Source organism: Orcinus orca, chromosome 4, assembly GCF_937001465.1.
Source record: "Orcinus orca chromosome 4, mOrcOrc1.1, whole genome shotgun sequence".
Classification (NCBI taxonomy): domain Eukaryota; kingdom Metazoa; phylum Chordata; class Mammalia; order Artiodactyla; family Delphinidae; genus Orcinus; species Orcinus orca.
This window is the reverse complement of record NC_064562.1, coordinates 154,184,699-154,208,517: the sequence shown is the minus strand read 5'-3', so window position 1 is coordinate 154,208,517 and position 23,819 is coordinate 154,184,699. Positions and strand designations below refer to the sequence as shown.

Sequence of the window (23,819 nt, the reverse complement as noted above, 5' to 3'; positions counted from 1 at the left end):
TTAACGTGGAAGAGACCAAAGCTGTTGTGACGGTCGTGCTGAAGCTTAGGCGATGGCTTCGACCGTGGAAAGTGGGTCATGCAGGGGCTTCTCCTGGGCAGCCTAACTGCAGCCAGGCCAAGGGCCTTTGTTTCAGATTTCCTGTTTCAGTCTGTGGGTTGCTGTATTGTTTTCCTTTTGACGTAGACATTCTGTCTTTAAGGAGTACTTAAGCTAGCTTAAATACGTTTAACCGTTTGTTTTATAGAGCATCTGTCCCAGTTCCTTGTGGAAGCGGGCCGGGGAAAAATCTTAACTAGATAGATACGGAGCATCGTTTGGTAGATTTAGTTTCCGGTTCTGCTGCTCGAGGAGAGGTCTAATAATCCGTGGCTGCTACATCTGTTAAACTGATAAAAATCCTTTGGAAACTTTCAAATTGCCTGCTGTTTAACTGTGTAGTTACGATCGCCACTTAACTTTGTATTGTGTAACTAACAAAATATTAATCTTCCCCCAACCAGTAAGTCAGAAAAAAATAATTCCAAGTATCAGTATGTTTAAGCCGTGGACAGCGTGGGCATCTGCTCAGTTGTCGGGTTCCTCGCTTCCACGGCTGGAATGCCCGCACGGATGCTCTCGTTCTCGCCCATTGGTGGTCTGAGGTGGCAGCCACAGGCTTTTAACTCAGACACACTCCCTCTCATTGCAAAAGTGGAGATCGCTCCTCTTAACTCTGGGTGAGGTTTTCTTCCTGTTGGTCGCCCAGGCGGGTGCGCGGGCCGAGGCCAGGCTGCTGTCACGGCTGTTCTGTGCGCTGGAGGCGAGGCATTTCTCTGCTGCCGGAGCTGAGTGCTGGCTTCCTGTAGGTGAAAAAGAAGGAGCAGGGAACAAGGGGAGTGAAATGTTGACCGTGTCGGGCGCCCCAGGGAAGCAAGGGAACTAAATCAGCTGGCAGTCAGGACCTTGTGTTCGTCAGGGCCAGTAAACAACCTTCCTGGTGGCGCGGCTTCTCCATCACCACCACCACCGTGCCGAAGGCTGCTGTGTGAGGGCTGGAGCCGGGGGAGGGGGCTGCACACGTGCTCGCGAGGACGGGGACCAGGAGCGTGTTAGCTGCTGGGGGGGTGGGGGCCAGCCGTCTCCCCCACAGCCCCTGGGCCCTCCCTGCCCTGCAGCCCATCCTCCCCGGCACCCTCCAGGGTGGCCGCTCTCTTCCAAACACTTTTCACGTGCGGTCCCGTTAATTCCAAAGTCAGCCCTGTGAGGTCGATTCCATTTTCACCGTCTTCTCACGGATGGGAAGACTGAGTCTAGGTGGAGCCGCATGGGTCTTCTGGCCAAGGCGAGGCGGCACAGCAAGCGCCTCGCTCTTGCTAGGAGGTCGCGCCGAGGGAGGAGCGCGCCGCTCATCTGCATGCAGAACAGGCCCAGGCCACCCGGCCTCGGTTGGAAATGGACGCCAGGCATTTGGTGGCCTCCCTGCGCACCCCCGGAGGCTGGCTGAGGTGCTGGAGCAGCTCCCAGGGCTCGGCCGCGTGGGGGCGGGTGAGAAAGGGACAGTCGGTCTGGTGGCTCTCAGGCCCCCGTGCGGGAGGTGAGCACGTGCTCCACGCCCCGTCCGCCTCCTGTTCCGCGGGCCCGTGGTGGTCACTGCGCGTCCTCTGCCCTCTGAGGTGCGTCCGGGCAGTGGAGATGCGCGTGAGATATTGGCCTGGCTGGGCAATTTGCACTGCGTCCAGGGAGGGCATTAGCATATAAATAGCAGATGTGATGACGGCCATCACAGCTGAGCACGTTTAATTTTTAGTTTATAAGATAGAATGGGGTTTTAAATGCGTTGCCATCAAGCCGCGGAGACAAATGCCACTTGGAGCTCACTTGTCTGACGAGGCCTTACATCATTTTTTTTAAAAAAGGGAAACAGACACACATGAAACTGAACAAAAGTGATTTCTTGGGTGAGAAATAATGGACATGGCGCCCCGAGTTAATTAGATCGCACAAAATTTATTTAATGGTCCAGCTGTATCTCGGGTGTGCCTTGGGCGGGCAGACCTGGGAGGTAGCTCTTCCCATCCTTCTCAAGTAATTAGCAACCCGCTGCCCTAGTTCTGTAAACAGATTACGTTGTACATCTTAGCTGTTTTTATTGCTTGTTTAATTATGATCGGGGAGCCTCATTTTTCTAAATCCTTTTAACTGTGGGCGAGAATCAATTTGTGTGAAACCAGAGGAAAGCCCAGGGCGTCCTCCACACCTCCCTGCGGCCTTGGGAGGGTTCAGCTTGGGGCCTGGCCCTCACCCAGACGGTTGACCACAGGGCTCGGACCGCCTGCCCGGGCCTCCGAGGCCCTGGGGCTTGACCTGTTAGGGAGGGTGGGCGCTCCCCTGGGGGCGGCCTGGCATGGCCTCCTGGCCCCTGGATGAGGGCGGGCTGCTTTCTCAAGCATGTCTGGTGGTCTTTCTTCCCGATTGGGAAGCTCAGCTCCCAGCAAACTGCTCTTGAGAACCACTGGCGAGTCTGGCCCCGTTTTGAAGGCCACCCACCCTCAACCGATTCCTCCCTAGGGCGTGACCTCCTCCTAGGATCCTCGGGCCTCCCCTCACCCCTGCTCTGCCCGTAGTGCCTCTACCCGCACCCAGTGTGGCGTCTGACCTGATATGTGACCTTTAGCCTTGAGGGGAGGTTGCCAGCGCGACTGCCTGGGACCCGTGGGCTGGCCCCTCGAGCACAGGTGGATGCTTTCTCGTGGGCCTCAGTGTCTCCAGCCATGTGCTTTCCGGAGGCCTGGAGAGGACTGTCCAGCCTGCGGGCAGGGGTCCCTTCCTCTGAACAGGCCCTTGGCCCCAGGTGTTCCAGCCGCAGGGATTGTGCCTTGGGACATCTGCACTGCTGTTCTCCCGTGAGGGTAACGTGCCCAGAGCCGGACGCAGAAGGTCCCGCTGTGTGCTCAGGACAGCAGAGCCCAGCCCAGCCCGTATGAACTAGAACTCGAGAATGGGTTCATTCAAGCTTGAGTTCAGTATCAGCAGCGAAGCCCCTGCTTCCTTCCGCAGGGCCGTGGTTTGAGGGTCACCCCAGCTGCTAAGGGGTTTAGGACGCGAGCGTGGCAGCGATGGCCAAGGTAGGTCTCGTACGAGGGCCCCGGGGCCGCTCACAGCAGAGCTGTGCCCGAGGATCTGGCCGGGGGCCCTAAGGAGGCAGCTCTTGAGGGCCAGACGGTCTTCCTGGGTGCGGTACGGCCTCATGGCCTCGTCAGTGAGACTTCAAGAACAGAGGGAGCCAGGCTTTAGTGTTTAATCGTGGGGGTAAACAACTTTAGTTGGGGAGAAAGAAGGTATAATTCCTAATAGTTAGCTAAGCAGCTAATTATTTTTTAGGAAATGAAAATTTAATAAAAGTTCCCGGTGAAATTCAAGGGTGTGAGCAGTAAGCATAGTATTGTATGAAAATGAGCCCCGTATTTAAAGTCTGGCACCATGTGCTATGCATTGTGGCACTCGGTCCACATCTACCTTTTAGAAAATTAAAACACATAAATTCTGTTTAGTGTTTGATACACGCTGCACTAGCCGGGACCGTAATGCCCTAAAACCTTGGGCTGCTTTCCACCTTTCATAAATTCCTGGGCAGATTCTATACAAAAATAATTTTCAGGTCCGCGGCTCATTGTTATTCAAACGTGATTGATCGTCGTCATTTGCCCAGCTCTGGAGTTAAGTGCCCCTGTCATTTCCAAAGAGTATAATTGGGACGTTTCACAGGTCAGCGGCGGAGACAGGCTTCCCTTTTGATCAGTGTTAGACCGATAACAAAAATTACAGTTTCCAATGATTAATGTCTCCGTGCTTCCCAGACGCACGCCGCGGGTTGTGTCCAAGCTCAGTGCATTTGCATCTGATTAGGCCTCGCGGGCAGCTTCTCCGTGGATTCCAGGTCCACAGGGCGTGGGGCATCCCGGGCCTGGCAGTGCCAAGGGCAGCGGCCTGGCTGGCCTCCTGCCCTGGGGGTCGGCGGGCCGGGCCCTCCGTCCTTCTTCCGGCGTGCCTGTGTGCCCCTGAGGCGTTGCTGTCAAGATGGGCTCTGGAGGGGAGGGCAAGTCTGATGGATACAACCATTGGTTGCTATCACCCCGATAGCAGGCTACCTCTCTGGACGTTTCCTTCGGGTGGGCCTGAGAGGCTGGAGGCAGGCAGCGCCCCCCGAGTGTTTCAGGTTGGCGCTGGCAGCGGGGCCGGGCTTCTGGGCGCCTTCCTGCCGTGACCCTCTCAAGAAGGACAGGCCCCCACGCCCTGTCCTGGAGTGCGGGGGGCCGTTGAGGATGGGTGAGGGAGAAGGGGAGCAGGAAGCTGCTCTGGCCTTGGAGGGGCTATGCCTCCGAGTCTGCGCGGCATGGGCTGCCAGCACCTCGTCCATGCTGCACGTGGCCCCAGCACATTGGCACGTGTGCGAGGCTGTCGGTCGTCCTGCTTTTTGGAGGGCCTTCTGGTCCCCACAACGTGAGCCCTCCGTGCTCTGTGTCCCTGCCGCTCCTACCCAGCTGGGCACTGCCCAGGAGCGGGTGGGGGCAGAGGCGGAGTGAATGGGTCTTGAAAAGAATGCCCTGGGTGGTTCTTGGGTCCCTGGGTTTGAGGGGTGGGGGGGCTCCAGGCATAGCACAGTGACCCTGCCTCACAGAGCAGGTGGGGAGGTTGGCCTTGTCCAGAGGAAGCTTCCTCTTCGGTGGTTTCTTAACAAGCCGTCTTGAGGGTAGAGTATTGCAGAAGTGCTGTAGGTCACACCGGCACCACTGGACACCCAGGTGGGGAGCCAGCCCGGGGCAGGACGAGGTGCTTTGGCCTGGCTGGAGCTGGATGGAGGGCTGTCATCCAGGCCCTGCCTGTGCGGCTGAGACCTGCCGCTCGTGGGGGCTCTGTGGGCTGAAGCAGGGCCCGTCCGCGCATCTCAGGGCCGGCCGGTGGAGGAGCGCGTGCAGCTCGTGTGGTTTAGGAACGGGAGCGGACCTCCAATGCGGCCGTCACGGTCGACAGTAAACCCCAAGCTGGAGAAAGTCCACAGAAGCAGGACTGGGGCTGTCTGGGTCTCTGCCTGTGCTGTCCACTCACAGGTCTGGGGGTGTGTCCACAGGCGGCAGCCCCGCGGGACGAGGATGAGGACGACGAGGACTTCGTGGAGGTCCCGGAGAAGGAGGGCTATGAGGCCTGCGTCCCTGAGCACCTGCAGCCTGAGTGTGGTGAGTGGCCAGGTTGGGAACGGGAGGAGGTCCCGCCCCGGACGCTGCCCTTCAGGGCAGACCTCACGTCCGGCCTGGGGCCCGCCAAGCAGGGAGCTGGCTGTGGTAGGCACTCCGAGTCTGTGCCACCTGGTCCTGAGGTTCACTGCTTCCCTACCCGTCGACCCTGCGGAGCTGCCTTCATTGAAAACCATGTGATTCTCGTTTCCTGATTGGGGTGCTCACTGGCCTGGGCCCCTCCCCGAGGTCCGCCCCGGGTTCCCGCAGTCCACTTGGTGGGCAGGCCCTGCTGCCAGTTCCTGTGGGTGCGGCCAGGCTGTCCACACACGGAGGCCCCTGACCCACCCCACAGGCCCATGCTGACCACCCCCCCGCCCTGCAGCTTCAGGCCTCACCACGGTGAGGGGCAGCCCTGCTTGGGGTCATAGAAGTCTCAGCCGTCGGGAGCGAGTCCAGGGTTGGAAGGGCACCCTCAGAGCAGAGAGCTCCTCCTGGGCTTGGGGGAGGGTGTTGGGGGCACGCGGTGTGGTTACCGTGGCGGTAGGGCCCTTTGGGCTGGGAGGGAGTCGGGGGGGACGCCACTGCCTCGGTGGGTGGGGGGCAACCACCCCACATTCTCTGGGCTCCCCTGCTGCCCAGTCTCCGTTTCTCAGGGGCGTCACAGGTCAGGCGGTGTCCTCCTTCCCGTTGATGGAGTCTCAGCCTGACGTCTGGCCCAGGAGCAAATGACACACCTTGAGAAGGCGTGCTACCCGCGCGACCTGTCTTTCCCGTGTAGCATTCTTTTCTTTTCCAAAAAGTCTCCAAAAGCCTCTTCTGCACAGGAGGCATCTTTTGTCCAGAGGAAGCTAATAAAACCAAGGTCACATGTGGGTTTGTGGCGACGTGGACAAGTTGATTTGAATCAGAGCGTGTGAGATGAGATGTGAACTTGTTAGTTTAGATGCTCAGGCAGTTGGAGTGTGAGGGCATGACCCGTTAGGCGTGTCACACCAAGTTACCACACCAGCTTCACAGCCCTCCAGTGTTTGGGTCCTGCCGTCTGCGCCACGTGACCCTCCCTGGGTGCCCTAGGGTGCAGCCTCCACCTGCCTCCTGCCCTCCCGGCCACCGCCCCGCCCTCCGTCCCGGCTGCCCCAACCGCGCCATCCCAGCAGTGGGGTTCCTCTGACCACTGGGCCACTCCCCGTGCCCTCTGTTCTGCCTCGTCCTCCAGGTGCCTGGCCCGCCCCCCACGAGGCCTCGTCCCACACCCGTGAGGCTGCCAGGGGTGCTGGAGGCCCTGGGGTGCCATGACTGCCCTCCTAGGTCTCCCCTGGCCGCCCCGCCTCAAGGGAGCTCCAGCCCCGCCAGGAGGCTCCCAGGTCGCCAGGCACCACTGTGGGTGACCACCTCCAGGTGTCGCCGACCTGCCGCTTGTCTTCCCAGCGGGGCCCCAGGTGTGACAGAGCGGAGCTGAGCCATCCCGATAGTTCGTGGGCCGGGCAGCCTGGGAGCCCTCGCACAACAGGACCTGCTGAGCTCCGGGTCTGTCCTGCGGCAGTGGGGGGGCTGGGTGCTGTCCCCCCGTTCCCTGGAGGGGTCTGGTGCCTGGTCTGGAGCACAGAGCTCGGGGCCACGAGGCCACTGCAGGAAGTGCTGGGTGTGCCAGTTCATAACTGTAGTTGATAGTCCGTCACTGGTTTTTCAATTAAACTCAGGTGACTGCAGTAGATTCGGTCTAAATCCACAGCTGAGGAGACGGGTGCCCGTTTTCTTTCTCATTTCTTTCTCTGAATTTTCACCGAGGGGCTTTTATCTTGCCGTTAATCCTCCCATTTCTGTCAGGACGTAATCTCTTTCTCAAATTTACATTTTAATTACAAGGCCAGCTGAACTAGGTAAAATCAATAGTGTCAGGCTCGCAGCCGCCCTCCACGCGGAGCCCCGCCCCTCCATTTCCTGCCATCGATCCCGCCCGCCCCATCTGCTCTAGCGCTGCAGGCACGGAGGGGCCCCTGGGTCAGTTTAAACCAGCCCAGGGGTTTGGGCATTCTCATGCCTCTTCCTCAGAGCCGCCGAGGGAGCAGATTTGAGCTGAGTCTGTGTTTGAGGCAGACGCCCCTGTGCAGGTGGGTGGGGCTGGCGGGGTTCGCCGTGACCTGTGGCCTCTGGTCTCCCCGGACTCAGCGTTCTCCCCGAAAGCACAGCACCCGGGGCCGGGGGACACGTCTGCTTTTAGGACTTTTGCCTTGAAAGTGTGTCAGGGAGATTGATTTTCTCCAGCAGTGTGGGAACGGTAGTGGTGTTTTAGTGCTGTGAGTGTTTACTCTGCTTCAGCACGCTCACCCATCTTTTTAATGGTTTAAAACAACACATCAATGAAAAATATATTTCATTCCTGTAACTCTTAGGAGTTCTCGTATCGATTTTCGGGTTGCGATTGTAGCCACCTACATGAGTGCCACAGCGGCCACTTACCAGTCCCGCCTCCCCGTGTGTGCGCGTGCCCGTGTCGGGGTCTGCACCAGCTGGTAACTCTGCATTGTCGGTGCCCGAGTGGGGGCATCTGGAAGGCTTTGTGACTGGACCCGGGCTGTGTTGGTGACGGGGCCGGGTCCCCGGCGGCCTTCCGAGAGCACCCAGGCCTCAGGGCTCAGGGTGCTGCCGGGTGACCGAGGTGGACCCTGCCACGCCAAGTGGCTCTGCCCCACGTCCTCCACTGTCAGCCACAGGCACCTGAGAAGCAGGGGTGGACCCCGTACTCTCAGAGCCGTGCGCAAACTCGGAGGGCGTCTGGAGCAGCCAGGGAAGGCAGTTTTTCGTGAAGGGCCTGGGGTAAACGGTTTCGGATTTGTGGGCAGTATGAGGCCTCTGTCGCAGCTACTCACCTGCTATCATCTACAAAAGGACTGGACAGCATTCCGGCCGTGCACGTGGGGAGGCCACGTGCAGACACCGGGAGGACCTGGCCGTGAGGTCCGCCCGCCCTGCTGCAGAGAGCCCGGAGCTGATGGTGGCCTGAGCCAGCCTTCCCAGCCCGTCCTTTTCGCCTTTCTCCCCTCCCACCCCCTCCCACTTCCCCTTCCTCCCCCAGGAAGTACTTCCCCTGGGGCCCAGCGCTCAGTGCTGTGTCGTTTCCTTTCTGGTTTCTCACTCTAAGCGGGGGATGTTCTCGAGCCTGTGCACGTGGATGGAGGGATGGAGGGATGGAGATGCGCCATCAGGAAGGCCAGGCTCGTGGCGTCGCGGGCAGCGCTTCGTGTCGGTGTTGGTGTTGCTCTGCTCCCGTGGCGGCCCTTTGGCCCCTGGAGCTGCCTGCCTGGCTGTCTTGTCAGTTTTCCACGTGTCCTGGGAAGGACTTCTCAGACGTGAGGTCCCAGGGTGTCTGTCGTAGAAGGCACGGCCTCACTGACCCTTCGTCCACCCCCACTGGCCAGGGTCGGGCCGGAACTGCCAGGGCGCTCCTGAGGCAGAGCCGTTCGCGTCTGTTACGCCTTCACACACTCCTCTTATGCAGCTTTTTGACGTAGAACGCAGTTTCTTTGTGGTGACGTCGGCTCAGCATCCCTCTAGTTCCCATTGGCACAGCGAGCGTCTTTTCGTCCTTTTGTTTTCTTTTATTCTTAGTCTCTGTTAACCTTTTGTTTTAAGGGGTTCTCGCCAAAGTGGGGAATTGCTGCTTGTTTTTCATGTCGTCATTGTGTCTTTTCGTTGACTTGAGTCCGTTGAGTTACTGCCGTGTTCTCAGCTGGGGCTGCCAGTGTGCTGCGCATCCCTTTGCCAGCCTTCCTCTTCAGTTTGCTCTTGTTGCTACTGTTTCGGTTTTTTCTTTTCCCTACCTTTTATTTGCTGGGTAAACCTTTTTTCTGCGGGTTTTGAGAGCGTTCATCCAGTATAAATAAAACGATACGAGTATTTTCGCTTCTGATGGTGACGCCCGCTCGGGAGAGTTGCACTCCCACTTCCCCTCGCCATGTACCTCCCAGCACGTCCCTGTCCCCACGTCCTGCACAGGATGGGGGACATGCTGGCTCCCGCTCGCTCAGGCCCCCCCAGCCCGGCACATTGGGTCGTCCAGGTACCAACTTACTTCTGATGGTTGTGGGTACTCGGGTTTCGGGGGAGGCGGGAGTGGATCTTTGAGGTCATTCCTTGGCCTTTTGTCCCCCTGTCCCGCAGACCCTCCTGAGCCCGCAGGTGAGGCTGTGTCCTTCGCCTGCATGCTGAAAGCTAGCGTGGCTGGGTATAGAATTCCGACTTCGATTGTTTCCCCAGACCTTGCTCTCACTGTTGTTTGAGAGACGCTGGTGCCGGTGGGATGCTTACGGCTTCCGAAGGAAAGCTTCTCAGACCATTGCGTTTCTCTCTCGCATTCCTAAACATCCTTGTAAGTGACTTGCACGCTCTTCCTTCCGTCTCCTTCCTGACACTCAGTGAGCCCCTCGGTCTTGCTCTTGCTCTGATTCCAGGAAGATTGGGCTTTTTATTTCATCCACTCCAGTTATCTTTCCTCTTTCTGGGGTCCAGTCATGAGGAAGTTGATGCCCGTGTGAATGCCCTTCACGTCTCTGACCAGAGAGAGCTGCCCATGGGTGTGCAGCCGCCCTCCTGTCCTTCAGCCCGGCCTGGAGTCGTCCGCTCCTGTGCTTGCCCGCTGTCTTCGTCTTCCTGGCTCCCTCTTTGTGGGGCCCTGGTGGGTCTCCAGCTCCTCTTTCTTTCTCACCTTCCAGATATTTTGTTTCTTGTTCACCTCTTTCTTGGCAGTGGTTCCCTGTCTGGAGGAGAGTTTGGGGAGGGAGGCGCTGCCCTCGCTCTCGGGATGGAGTGCCTCTGAGGTCCTAACCCACACCCTGCCCCGTGCCTCCTGGGCAGCCCCTGGCCCAGGTGCCCAACTGGGAGGGGCTGGCAGGGGTCAGGGACAGCCCGGGAATCGGCACAGTTGGGCCAGTGGGGCCCAGTAGTGTCAGAGAAGCTGCCCTCCCCCTGCCCTGGGGACCTGGGCACGGACCCTGGCCTGCAGAGGTGGCCCGGTGGCCTTGCTGCTGAGATGCTGGCATTGGGGCCTCATCTGGCTGGCGGGGCAGGTGCTGTGCTGATGGAGGGTTCGGCGCCCTCACACGTGCTGTGCTGTCACTGTGAGATGGGGACGCGGCGCCCTCCAGGGGTCTGTCCAGGGTCATGGGGATGGTGGCCAAGAGCAGATACGTCTCTGTCGCAGGGCTGGAGAAAGTCCCGGCCACGCCGGCCTCGCAGGCAAGGAAGAGGACGCGGAGCAGTGAGGAGGCCTGCGACCCCACCTCTGCGGCTGCCCAGCTGCACTGGCTCCAGCGCCACTTGCCCCCGGCCTCACCCCCGAGCCCCAGGTGATGCCGACACCCACCTCTGCCCAGGCAGCCCCACATGTGCACCCCCGGCCGGGCAAGCACCTGCCAATATCTGTACTGGGGCGGGGGCTGCAGGGGCCGGGGGTCCTCAGCGCTGGTGTGTAGGCCAGGCCATGGGGGTGGGCCAGGGCTCTGGGGTTCAAGGGGTCAGGCGTCAGGACACCCCTGGGCCCACCGTGAGGACCGCAGATCTGAGGCCAGCTCCCAGTGTGGTCTTGGGGTGGCCAGCCTTTTCGTAGGGCTTCAGTGGCTGCCCTGGGTTCCAGGCCCGAGGTGGCAAAGGTCGCAGCCCAGGTGTGTGACCGGGAGCTCCGGGGGATGCGGAGAGGCAGGTGGCCGAGGCCGGCTCCCGGCAGCACAGCACTGACGACTCCTCTGCTGTCTCCAGGGTGCCGCTGGGTCCAGAGGAGGCCAAGAAGCTGGCAGCAGAGCGGGCCCGGGCACCTGTCGTGCCCTTCGGGGTGGACTTGTGCTACTGGGGCCGAGAGGAGCCGATGGCTGGGAAGATCCTCAAGTGAGTGCGGGCGTCCCGTGGGTCCTGTGGGCACCCATTCTGCCCCCGGCCTGGGCGCAGGGCCCGGCTCTGCCGCGCAGGCCCTCACGCGTCCCGCCAAGCGCGGCTCTCGGGCTCTCGTAGGCATGGTGCCTACCCGGGGTTGTACAGCCCTGCCCAGAGGCCTGTGGACCTCCTTTGAATCTCCTTGTTCCTCCCTGGGGGGACGTTCCCTGTTGTCTGCCCTGATGGTTGGGCATCATGGCAGACGGCATGAGGCTTGTCTGCCTAGGACTGCTCCAGGCTCTCTGCCCAGGCCCTCGTCATGACTGCCCTCTGGTCCTCTGACTCGGATCTCCACGGGCCCGGCCTGGGACTCCGCAGAGAGTTTCTGGGAAGCCGCCCCCGTTGCTGCGCTGGACGCTTTCTCTCCGGAGTGGGCGTGGGCGTGGGGGTGGGGGTGGGCGGATCTGTCCTCTGTTAACCTCCGTCAGGGAGCCCCTGCCCCGGGTCCAGGCCAGGCTAGGGAGGCGGGCCACCGGGGTGGGGTGCCTGGCGGTGCCCCCACCATACTCAGCGTCTCTACTCGTCCCGAATGGGCTCACAAGCCCAGGGGTGCCCCCTGCTCAGCCGCCCAGGCCGGCCTTGCTGCGGGTGCTGTGGTGGCCACCCCGTGACGGCGCTGAGCGTCTGGTCCGTGTGCAGGTCCGACTCGGAGCACCGCTTCTGGAAGCCCCGCGAGGTGGACGCGGAAGTAGAGAGTGCCGCTGTCTCTGAGTCTCTCCGGAGCCGCCAAATCACCTTTGCGGGGCGATTCGAGCCCGTGCAGCACCGGTGCCGTGCCCCCCGGCCCGACGGCCGGCTCTGCGAGCGCCAAGACCGCCTGAAGGTGAGGAGGGTGGGCGGCTGGGCAGTGGGGTGGCCACCTCGGCCAGGCCAGGATGGGGCCGGAGGGGGCGCTGGGCTCCAGGCTGCTGGTGCCAGGACCTTCCCCTGGGTGGGTGGTCTGACATGCGGGCACAGGGCTGGGTTGCTCTGCCCTGGCTCCTGCGTCCCTGCCCACGTGTGTCTCCTGAGCGCGCTCTGTGCTGGGCCGGGGGTCCACGGAGGCGGCACTGTGCGCCAGGCGGGGCTTTGGCCAGACTGACACCAGATCTCCATCCGCTGCCTGGCTGTGTCGCGGCTGCGCCCGAGGGCCCCTCCTTTGAGGGGTGTGTGAGCAGAGGGTGGTGTGGACCGGCCGGCCCCGGGAGCCATGAAGGTAGGGATGGCCAGTGGCCCGCTCCCGCCTCAGAATTGCTCCGTTCTCTGCCTCAGTGCCCTTTCCACGGGAAGATCATCCCGAGAGATGACACGGGACGGCCCCTCCATCCGGAGGACAGGGCCCGCGAGCAGAAGCAGAAGCAGCAGCTGCAGAGGCAGGGGGGGCGCCCAGGTAGGTCCGGGGGACGGGGTAGCGGCAGCCACGGCGTGGGGGGGCGCCCTGGACCCCGGCAGCCGACAGGGTGGCCCGTGGTTGCCACGTGTGGTCGCCTGCCGCCTCCCACTCAGTCATAACTCGCAAGCGTGGCCGGGACACACTGTCCTCGGGGCCAGCAGAGCACTGAGCACCAGCCTGGCCGCGTTTCACGCGGCTCCTGACGGGCGCCGTGGACACGCCCACGGCCGGAAACCACCTTGTCATCGCTGGTTTGGGTTCTGGGTTCTTAAGCCTGTTTTTAAGCAGTGGAAAAACCGAGGCATGGAAAGTTAGCTGGCTGAGCCCCGAGCCGCCCCCGCCACCTGCTGTCTTCAGAGCCGTGCACGAGGGCCGGGCAGGAGGGCTGCGGCGTGTGCGGCGTGTGATTTGCGTGCACGTGGACTGTGTGTGCGCGTGTGTGGGCAGAAGGTGAGGGTCCTGCCCGGTGGTCCCAGGCATCCTTGCTGAGCCTCTGAGCCTGGAGCACTCTCTTGGGGTCCTACTCAGGGCCCCCATTTTCCGGCCTGTAGGCCTGTTTCGTGCCAAAGCCACCGAGACGCTGTTCTCCGCCGTTCAGGGAGCTCATGTCATCCTGGCACGTGAGCCGGTGCTGTGTTCTGGCACGAGCCGCGGGGTGGTGGCTGCCTGGCCCCCAGAGGCCCCTGAACAGCCGGGCAGGATGGTGACCCGCAGAAGCGGCGTCCTGGGCAGGGCAGCACCCGAGCACACTTGGGGTGGGGGTGGTGGGCCCAACGGTGCGGCCCTGACCTGTGTCGACATCCCGTGGTTTGTCAGATCTGGGCTGGGGTCTGGAGGCCGTCCCGCCTTGGGCCCCTTTCCTTAAAAGAAAGGCCAGGCCCACAGCGCAGAGCCCCGAGGCAGAAGGCGGCTGTGTCTGTAGGGGTGGTGCTAGTGTGGGTCTCAGCTGGGCCGTGTGTCCTCTTTCGCAGGGTTTTTCCCTTTGTCACGAGAGACAAATGTTAGATTTCGGCCTCACACCCAGGGTTGGCGCCTGGAGCCCTGGAGGGCGGCGCGGAGGCGCCCTGACCCATTAATCCGCAGGCGAGGCCTTCCCTGGTGGCCCACTCGGGAGCAAATTAAGTGCCTATTTTTGTGTCAGCCCTGAAGAGTATCGGGTTCTGCAGCCCTCAGTGACTTGTTAACAACAGGTATCAGGCTGGGGCCGCGGGCCCACGCTGGCCAGTCAGATGTGAAATAGCATCTCTTTACTAACTACAGTATCGATCCCCACCTCCCTCACACGCCGGGCAGTTTTCTTTTCCCGGCGCTAACCTCAGTGACAATGCGCGCGGAGCTCCAGGGCCCATCAGCGCGCAGGACGGCCGCGGCCTGGCTCTTATTGATTTTTTTCAAAGGCTTTTAAATTGCTCCTTCATTTTACTGAGATGCTCATTCCGTCTCTACTGGGTGCCAGCATTTTTCCGTTGTGTTTAAACAATTGCTCCATTCACCGGGTTCCTAAACTGTGACGCCTTCTCGTTCTGGGAGATAAACTGTTTGGACAGTTTTCCTTAAGCTTGGATTAATCGTTCCTGTATCTGGATTGGGCCGCCCCGTATTCCTTCACTTCAAAAATCAACTCGGGGAGGCCTCGCTGTCTGTCTGGGCGCGTGGCTTCTCCCCCCACTGGACGTGCCCTGCCTGCCACCCGGCCCCTCTGCCGCAGCCCCCCATGGGGCTCTTGTTTGCGTGGTGGGCGCCATCGGGGTTTGGGGTATCCAGCCCCCTTCTGCCAGCCAGGGCCTGGGTCCGTAGGTCTGGGCACGTTGGGGAGCTGTGCTGTCACACTCCTGACCAGGGCGGCCTTCCCGAGCCAGCAGGCTAGATGGAGCCTGCATCTCAGGGACCTCCACGCGACCCAGCCCTGCCCCCGACCCAGCGGACGGAGACTGAGGCGGAAGTCGCTGCCAGGGCAGTGGTGGGTGGAGTTGGGATGCTGGCTTCTGACTCCGATGCCTGGGCCTGCTGCGTTGGGAGCCCCCCATTTAGACAGTTAACGTTTCCCGTCTTGGCGAACAGGCACACTCACCTGTCTCTGTTGCAGCCGGGTCTGGTGAGACCAGGCCTTGGGGCTGGGTGACGGTTGTTTCCCCGCGGAGCACCATCTTCTGACCCGAAGGGCCTGGGCCGTGGCGGGAGGAGCAGGGCCGCCTGCCTGAACCGGCACCCTCATCGCTGGGGCCTGGGGCCAAGTTCTCTTTGGACCAGTAAAGAGACCGTGGCCACCCTGCTGTGCACACCCTCTGGCCAGCACACGGGTCCGGAGGCCACGCCTGGGTTCTGGCGGGGCACCGTCAGCCTGGAGGCGGAAGCAGCCTGCGCGTGGCACTGCCCCTGGCCACCGGCCTCGGTTGCCTTCCTGCCTAAGGGGCCAGTGGAGGCGCCCACCTTGGCCTACGGGGACTTGCGCCCACTCCTTGGGCAGCCGGTGGCCCTCCCTGCCCCCGTGTCAGGGAGGGCTTGGGGCTCAGGTGAGGTCGGTGCTGGGAGTTTTCTGCAGTGTCGGTTGTGTTTGCAGCCTGGCAGGACCCTGAGCTCATGAGGGACGTGGAGGCAGCCACTGGGGTGCATCTTGGCTCATCCAGGCCCGGTGGGAAGGGCAGGCGGCGGCGGTCCGGCCTCACCGACCTCAAGCGGCAGGCGGACACGGCGCGTGCACGCATCGCCAAGAAGGTCTTCGCCAAGTAAGAGCTCCTCGCGGGGTCCCGCCCTCCGCCCCAGGCCCGGTGTCGGTGGTGAGAGTGGAGAAGGCCGCCAGCCCGCACCCCCACCGCCCGCCCCCCACCCCGCCGCTCTGGCGGCCAGAGGCGCTCCTTGCGGCGCTGCTAGGTGCCCTAGAAGGCACGAGGGTGTCTGCGCCCAGGCCCCATGGGCGCCGTCCACCCTGGGCAGAGGAGGCGGCGCCAGGGCCCTGCCCAAGTCAGGTGAGCAGGAGGGCAGCTTCCTGAGCACCCTGCGGAATGCCCACGGCTCCTCACCGCCGGCCTGCCTTTGCGTCTGCATCCAGGGGAGGGCTCGGCCCCCAGGCTCCGGGCACAAGGCTGGCTCCCCGTGGCTCAGCCAGGGGTGATGGTGCTGTGGGTGCTGGCGCCCGGAGGAGCGGGGCCCGGGGGTGTCCTCCGAGGGGCTGGGAGCTGTGGCCGGAGCCTCTGTGATCTGTGAGGGAGGTCGTGCCTGATGCCTGGAGTGGTGCCCGTGTCTGGGCCTCCTCGCTGCCAGGCCCCAGCGGCTTCCTCCCAGGCAGAGGCGCTACCTCGTCACGGCAGCCAGGCTGGCTGTGAGACGTGTGTTCCTCGCCCAATGTCGAGCTCTGTGCACAGTGGGGCGAAAGCAAGCTGGGCTGAGTGGATCCAGCGTGTCTTGACCGCCTCTGCCCACACGCTGCTTCCTGCCCGGTTGCTGGGCAGGCTGCGCCCTCGTTCTGGGGTGCACCCTGGTGCTGGCAGAATTGGGGATCCTGGGAGCAGGCTTCAGGGCTCAGGGAGCGACGGGAGAGGTGCCAGGACGCAGCCAAGGCCATGTTCGGGGGCAGAGCCACTCACTGTGGTGTCCGGCTCTGGACGGGGAAGCTCTAGCTATTTCCGAGCTGTGTCGCCCGTCCGTGGGGAGCGGACGGGCAGTCGGCCCAGGACCCATGCCTGAACCCAGCCAGGCTGCAGTGAGCAGCCCGGAGCCCTGACCGGTGCCTCCCTGATCACGTCTCGCTGTGCTTTCCCTGCAGGGCCGCTGTGCAGAGGGTGGTCACAGCCATGAACCAGATGGACCGGAAGAAGCATGAGAAGTTTGCAAACCAGTTTAACTACGCGCTGAATTAGAGCGCCAGGCCGGGTCCACTCTGATCGTCAGCTCCTCTTCTTCTGCTGATGAGCTAGGATGGGAAGGCAGACCCGGGTCTGGGCTATAACAACAGCCACAATTATAGTGTGTATTTAACGTGAAGAAATGGTGCACTTTCTGCTTCAAGCGCCCCAGAGGTGTGGACTCTCCCCTGCTGCGGGGGACCACGGCCATCGCTTATGGGTCTGACTGCCTAGTAGCCCGGGGTGAACTCGGGTAACCGTGTCCACAGGTGGGTGTCTTGTACAGCCTGTGCCCTTCGTGGTGTGATTCAGGGTCGCTCAACGTCCAAGACGAGTGCGCAGCCTCCAGCCCTGCCCCCCAGCCTTCTCCGCCTCGGAGGAAAACCCACATTTCACGTTGACACGAAGGGGAGCCAGCTGTTTGCTCTCGGCGTTTCCAGCGCATAGGCCTGCTGGTGGTGGTTCCACGTCAGAATGCAGGGAACTACCTCACTCTTGGTTCTTCTAAAATCGACTTTATTGAGACGTAACTCACGTACTGTAACGTCCGTGCCTTTAAAGCATACAGTTCGGTGACGTTAAGTACACTCACAGTGTTGTACAGTGTCCACCACTGTCTACTTCCAGAGCTTTTCATCACCCTAAAAGAAACCCTGCTCCCCCAGCCCCGGCCCCCTCTGGTCTCCTGTTTCTGGATTTGCCTTTGCTGGACGTTTCCTGTGAATGGAGTCATAGCAGCCTGTGGCCCTTTGTGTCTGGCTGCCTTCACGTAGCACAGAGTTTTCTAGGTTCTTCCCTGCTGGGGCCTCTGTCCGTGCTTCATTGCTTTTTATGCCCGGATAACTCACCACTGTATGAAGATACTGCACTTTGTTGATCCGTTCATTGTGGACACTCGGGTTGTCTGCACTTCGGGGTTATCATGCATGGTGTTGCTATGACCATTTGTGTACAAGTTTTTGTGTGGGCGTATATTTTCATTCCTTTTGGGTTTATACCTAGAAGTGGAATGGCTGGGTCACGTGGTAACTCTGTGTTTAACTTATTGATTGAATTGCCAAAACATTTTCCAAAGCCGCTGCACCGTTTTCTGTCCCCACCAGCAGTGTATTAGGGTTCTCGTTTCTCCATGTTCTTGCCAACATTTGCTTTTATCAGTTTTCTTAATTTTAGCCATCTTGGTGTGGAGTGGCGTATCATTGTGGTTTGATTTGACTAAGGATATTGAACATCTTTTCATGTACTTATTGGCCATTTGTGTATTTTCTTTGGTGAAACATCTAGATCCTTTGCCCATTTTAAATTGAATTGTTGTTTTCAGTTGTAAAAGTAATTTATATATTCTGGATACTAGATCCTTACATGATTTGCAAATATTTTCTCCCATTCTGTGTTTTCACTTTCTTGATGGTATTCCTTGAAACACAAAAATTATGAATTTTGATGATACCCAATATATCTATTTTTCCTTTTGTAACTTGTGATTTTGGTGTCATATCCAAGCAGCTATTGCTTACTCTAAGGTCATGAATATATACTCTTATGTTTTCTTCTAAGAGTTTTAAGATGTAGCTGTTCATTTTAGGTCTTTGGTCCATTTTGAGTTAATTTTTTTTTAATTTTATTTATTTACCTTTTCTTTATTTATTTTTGGCTGCGTTCGTTCTTTGTTGCTGCACATGGGCTTTCTCTAGTTGGGGCGAGCGGGGGCTATTCTTCATTGCAGTGCGCGGGCTTCTCATTGTGGTGGCTTCTCTTGTTGCGGAGCACAGGCTCTAGGCACTCGGGCTTCAGTAGTTGTGGCTCTCAGGCTCTAGAGCATAGGCTCGGTGGTTGTGGCTCATGGGCTCTAGAGCGCAGGCTCAGTAGCTGTGGCACACGGGCTTAGTTGCTCCGTGGCACGTGGGATCTTCCCGGACCAGGGCTCGAACCTGTGTCCCCTGCACTGGCAGGCGGATTCTTAACCAGTGCGCCACCAGGGAGCCCCATTTTGAGTTAATTTTTGTCTGTGCTTCATTCATGTGGCTCTTCAGTTGTCTCAGCATCATTTGTCGAAAAGATTATTCTTTCTTCCATTGAATTGTGTGCACTTTTCTTGATCAATTGACAATAAATGTGTGAATTTATTTCTGGACTCTCACTTCTATTCCCTTGACCTATAAATCCTATGCTACTGCTACAATGTCTTGATTAATGTAGCTTTGTGGTAAGTTTCGAAATCCTCCAACTTTGTTCTTTTTAAACATTGTTTTGGCCATTCTGGGTCTTTTGCATTTCCAAACAAATTTTTGAGCCATCTCATGTGTCTGTCGCTCTTGCTAAAAATAAAGAGTAATGGAATCTCACAAATAAATGAATGATTGAATGAATGAATGAATTTGTGCCACCAAAAAAAAAAAAAAGGGCATCTGAGGTTTTAGGGATTGTGTCGACCCTAGAGATCACTTTGGAAAGTATAGCTGACCTTTGAAAACCACGGGTTTGAAGTACACAGGTCCACTTACACAAGGACTTTTTCAGCAGTAAACACTGCAGGGCCACATGAGCCATGGCTGGTTGACTCCTTGGAGGAGAACCACAGGCGCAGGGGCTGAGGGTGTGGTTACACGTGGATTTCTGACTGCATGGAGGGTAGGCTCGGTAGGCTCGCCTAAACCCTGAGACGTTCAAGGGCCACGTGTAATGTCATTTTAATCTTAAATTTTCTAATTAGTGAACTTAGAATATCTTTTCATTTGTTTAGGTTTTCTTTATATTTTCTCCGTGTTTTGTAGTTTTCAGTGTACCAGTTTGGCATTTATTTTGTTAAATTTATTCTTAAATGTTTTATTCTGTTTGATGTCGTTGTAAATGCAGCTGTTCTCTGAATGTCATTTTTGGATTGTTCATTGCTAATGCATAGAAATACAACTACTTTTCTTATGTTGGTCTTATATCCTGAAACCTTGCTGAACTCACTTATTAGTTTAATAGTTGTATGTGTGTGTAGATTTCTTAGGATTTTCTATACACACTCTCATGTCATCTGCAAGAGAAAGTTGTATTTCTTTCTTCGCAATTTGGATTTCTTTTATTTCTTTGTCTTGCCTGGGTGCTCTGGCTAGAGCCTCAGTACAGTGCCAGATAGAACTGGGGAGAGCAGACATCCTCGTCTTGTCCCTGATCTGAGAGGAAAAGCTTTCAGTCTTTTACCATCGAATGTAATGGTAGCTGTTTTTTTTGTAGATGGCCTTGTATCAGGTTGAGGAAGTTTCCTTATGTTCTTAGTTTGTTGAGTGTTTTTGTCGTGAAGGGAGTTGAGTTTTTGTCAAATGCACTTTCTACATCTATTGAAATGATCGTGTGGTTTTGGTCCTTTATTCTTTTCGTATGGTGTGTTACATTGTTTTCCGTATGTTGAACCGCACTTGCATTCATGGGATAAATCCCATGTGGTCAGTTTCAGTAGTCTGTATATTTCTAGGAATTTGTCCATTTCATCTAGGTTATTTGTTATCATTTGTTGACATAACAGTTGTTCATAGCATTACTTTATAGTCATTTTTATTTCCGTAAGGTTGATAGTAATGTCTCTTCTATCATTCCTGATTTTAGAAATCTGAGTCTTCTCTCATTAATTTTCTTGGTTAGTCTAGCTAGAGGGTTATCAGTTTTACTGATCTATTCAAAGTTGTTTTTCTCTATTATTTTTCATTTTTTACTTAATTTCCACTCTAATGTTTATTATTTCCATTGAGTTGCTTTGTGTTTAGTAGTTTTCATTCTTTTTCTAGTTTCTTAAGTGGAAGTTTAGCTTATTGACTTGAGCCCTGTCTTCTTTGTAACGTAGGTGTTTACAGGTATGGATTTCCATCTAAGCACTGCTTTAGCTTCATCCCGTACGTTTTGGTATGTTGTGTGTCCATCTTTATCTCAAAAGTATTTACTAACTTCTCTTGTGATTTCTTACTTTACCCACTGTTTATTTAGGAGTTGGTCCTTTAATTTCCACATCCTTGTGAATTTCCCAAACTTCCTTGTGTTATTTGATTTCTCATGTCATTCTGTGTAGCCAAAGAACATGTTTTGTGTGCTTCCAGTTCTTTAACATTTGAGACTTCTGATCTGTCCTGGAGAGTGTTTCATGTGCAGCTGAGAAGATGAGTATTCTGCTGCTGCTGGGTGTTCTGTCAGGTCTATAGCTGGTTTATAGTATTGTTTAAGTCTCCTTTTCCTTATTGATCTTTACCCCAGCAGTTAAATCCGTTATTGAAAGTGGGGTATTGAAATCTCCAGCTGTTATTGTTTAATTATCTGTTTCTCCCTCTCTGTCAGTTTTTGCTTTGTGTATTTTAGGGCTCTGTTAAGTGCATATATGTTTATACTTCTTATTTCTTCCCGATGGGTTGACCCTTTACAGCACAGCCTTCTCTATCTCTAGTACCAAACAGTTTTTGCCTTAAGGTCTCTTTTGTATGAGTTAGCGTAGCTTCTGGTTGTTTGCATGGCATATCCTTTTCCAGCCTTTCACTTGCATTATATCTCTGAATCTGAAGTCTTATGGACAGCATATATTTGATCATGTTTTTATATCTGCTCTACCAAGTCTCTGCTGCTTGAGTGTTTAATCTACTTACCTTTAATGTAATTGCTGATAAGGTAAGATTTATGTCTGCCGTTTTTCTGTTTTTCTACATATCTTTTTAAATCTTTCTCCCTCTGTTACCTTTTTTTCTTGTGTGTTAAATGGCTGTTTAATTCCCTTGTAATACTTTAATTCCCTTGTGTCTCTACCACTGTTTTTTAAGTAATTTTTTTCAGTGGTTGCTTTGAGGATTACAATGAACAACTTAATACAATCTAGTTTGGATTAATAACAACTTAATTTCAGTAATGTACAAAAACTGCTCCATTAGAGCTCTGTTTCCTTCCAGCTCTTTTCTGCTGTTTTTGTCATACAAATTGCATCTTAATAGATTGTAAGCCCATCAACATAGTTTTGTAATTATTGCTTTATGTAGTTGTCTTTTAAATCAGATAGGAAAAGAAAAGGTTTACAAACACAAGCACATTTATACTGTCTTTTATCTGGCTCTGTAGTTCCCTTTCCCAGTGCCCTAATTTCTCTTTGAGGATTTGAATCTGGTATCTTTCACTTCAACCTGAAGCACTCCCTTCAGTGTCTCTTGTAGGGCAGGTCTGCTAGCAGTGAAGTCTCTTCATTTTTGTCTCTCTGGGAATGTCTTCATTTCTCCTTCGTTTTGAGGAATAGTTTTGCTGGATGTAGAATTCTTGGTTTAACAGTCTTTTTCTTGCAACACTTTTTTTTTTTTTTTTGCGGTACGCGGGCCTCTCACTGCTGTGGCCTCTCCCGTTGTGGAGCACAGGCTCCGGACGCGCAGGCTCAGCGGCCATGGCTCACGGGCCCAGCCGCTCCGTGGCATGTGGGATCTTCCCGGACCGGGGCACGAACCCGTGTCCGCTGCATCAGCAGGCGGACTCTCAACCACTGCGCCACCAGGGAAGCCCTCTTGCAAGTCATCCCACAACCTCGTGGGCTGCAGGGTTTCTGGAGAGAAGCTAGCTGTTAGTCTGGAAAGAAGGCTTGAACACGAGTTGGGTTTTTAATTGCTACTTTCAAGATGCTCTGTTTGTCTTTATGCTCTGACGGTTTTAACCACGAAGTGTCTAGTTAAGGTCTCTCTGTGTGTGTCCTACTTGGAATTTGTTGAGCTTCTTGGTTGTAGAGATTGTTTCTCATCAAACTTGGCCACTGTTTCTCCTGAGATTCTTTCTGTCCTGTTCCCTCTCTCCTCTCCTCTCCATCATGTATACACACTTGGTTGATGGTATCCGTTGGCCTCTGAGGCCTGTTCATTTTTCTTCGTTCTTTTTACTGTGTCTCAGACTGGACCTGTTGACTTACCTTCAAGGCAGCTTAGTGATTAGCTAATGATTGGACAGAGATTTCCTTAAATGCTTTGATCCAGTGAGTCTGGTGGTTTCCCGACTAGCTGTGTGTGCGTGTGTCTGTGTTGGGCACACCTTCAGCGCTCTGCCAGCCGGTTGCTGACTCTGCCTTGGCTCTCACTTGATGAATGTTTTGGTCTTTGCTCCATGAGAAAGTAGCGTGTTATAGTTTTAATTGACGTTTCTCTTAGGAGTGAGAGCAAGCATTTTTCATAATGTTAAAGCATTCATTGTTTATCCTTTTCTGTGAATTGTATTCCATACCCTCTGCCCATTTTTCTGTTAGCTTATTGGTTTCTTATTAAGCTGTGGGAGCTCTTTATTCAGTAACGAGCTGTACATGGTGAGTCACAAATGTTTCCTCATTTTATCTCTGACTTTGCTTATGTTGTTTTCGCCATGTAGATTTTTATGCAGATGAATTTAACCAACCTTTCACGGCTTCTGCTTTTGTATTCCTTCCCCACTCAAAGATTGTACTAAAAAATTCTTCCATCTTTTCTTCTAGTACTTTTATAGGTTGCATTTTCATGTTTAAGTCACTGATCTACTTAACATTTATTTTGATATAAAATACGGCTCTGGAAATTCAGTTTTTTATTTTAAATACCCATCCAGGTATCCCAACACTAGTAATGAATTCATTTGTTTTTGCAAATTTAAAATACTGCCTTTATCATTTATTGAAGTCCCTACGTACAGTGGTTCTTTTTCTGAACTTTGCTCTAGCTCATCAGCTCGTCTGCCTGTTTATATATCATCATACTGTTTTACTTACTGTGCCTTGGTAGTACATGCCTATGTCAAAGACCTTTTATGTTTCTGTTCTCTGTTGTATAACTTCAGGTGAAGTTACATAACTAGTGTTTCTATAAAATTTAATTCATGACTGGTGACTGGGGCTCTTTGCATCGTATCTTTTAGTGAATCGCCATGAGTGTTTATTAAGACAGACCCACAGGTCCATGTGTTTCTGGCTGGCGGGAGCAGCAATGGGAGCTGGGCTGGCGCTTCTGGCCGGTGGGGCCCAGTGGACGGTACCTCGGGGAGCAGGCTCCACCACTCTGAGCCCAGGGCCCCCAGGCAGTGACTTGGTGCTGAGGGGGTCCTGGGTGGGTCCCACTTTCCTCAGAGGCCCCAGCGGAAGCAGAGGAAGCTGCACCCCCTCCCTTGGTGCCCCCAGTGCCCCCCCACCTGTCTTGTCACGTGCTTCTTGGGACCCCGTGAGTCAGGGCAGGGCAGGGGGGCCTGGGACAGCCTGGGCAGTAGGTGGGTTTGGAGCCAGCAGGGGAAGGCTACACCCCGAGTGCCTCGAGGAGCCCACCTGCATGTGGGAGAGCGGCACTCCAGTGAGGACCTGGCAAGCAAGAGTGGGACTGCCTGGGGGGGTGGGGTCCCAGGGCCTCTCAAGGCCGTGTAGCAAGGGGGTGTCAGTGCTGGCGTTTGGGCTAGGCAGGTTCTCGTCAGGGCGGGAGCAGTGAGTGGGGAGTCCCTGTCAGCGCGGGTGGTGTGGGG

The 23,819-nt window shown here is 56.0% G+C and overlaps 1 protein-coding gene across 4 annotated transcripts in view; it reads left to right on the top strand.

The window, feature by feature from the left end:
* Positions 1 to 23,196, top strand: part of UVSSA (UV stimulated scaffold protein A) — a 33,724-nt gene extending 10,528 nt beyond the window's left edge. For 3 of the 4 annotated variants that reach the window (XM_049709441.1, XM_012531324.3, XM_033419635.2), the window contains exons 8-14: positions 5,111 to 5,216; positions 10,417 to 10,561; positions 10,971 to 11,096; positions 11,781 to 11,964; positions 12,393 to 12,510; positions 15,074 to 15,239; positions 16,277 to 23,196. In XM_049709441.1, coding sequence (XP_049565398.1) covers positions 5,111 to 5,216; positions 10,417 to 10,561; positions 10,971 to 11,096; positions 11,781 to 11,964; positions 12,393 to 12,510; positions 15,074 to 15,239; positions 16,277 to 16,370 — 939 coding nt within the window. In that variant the 3' untranslated portion in view covers positions 16,371 to 23,196. The other variant, XM_033419634.2, reaches the window with a different exon arrangement.
* Positions 23,197 to 23,819: the final 623 nt, after the last annotated feature.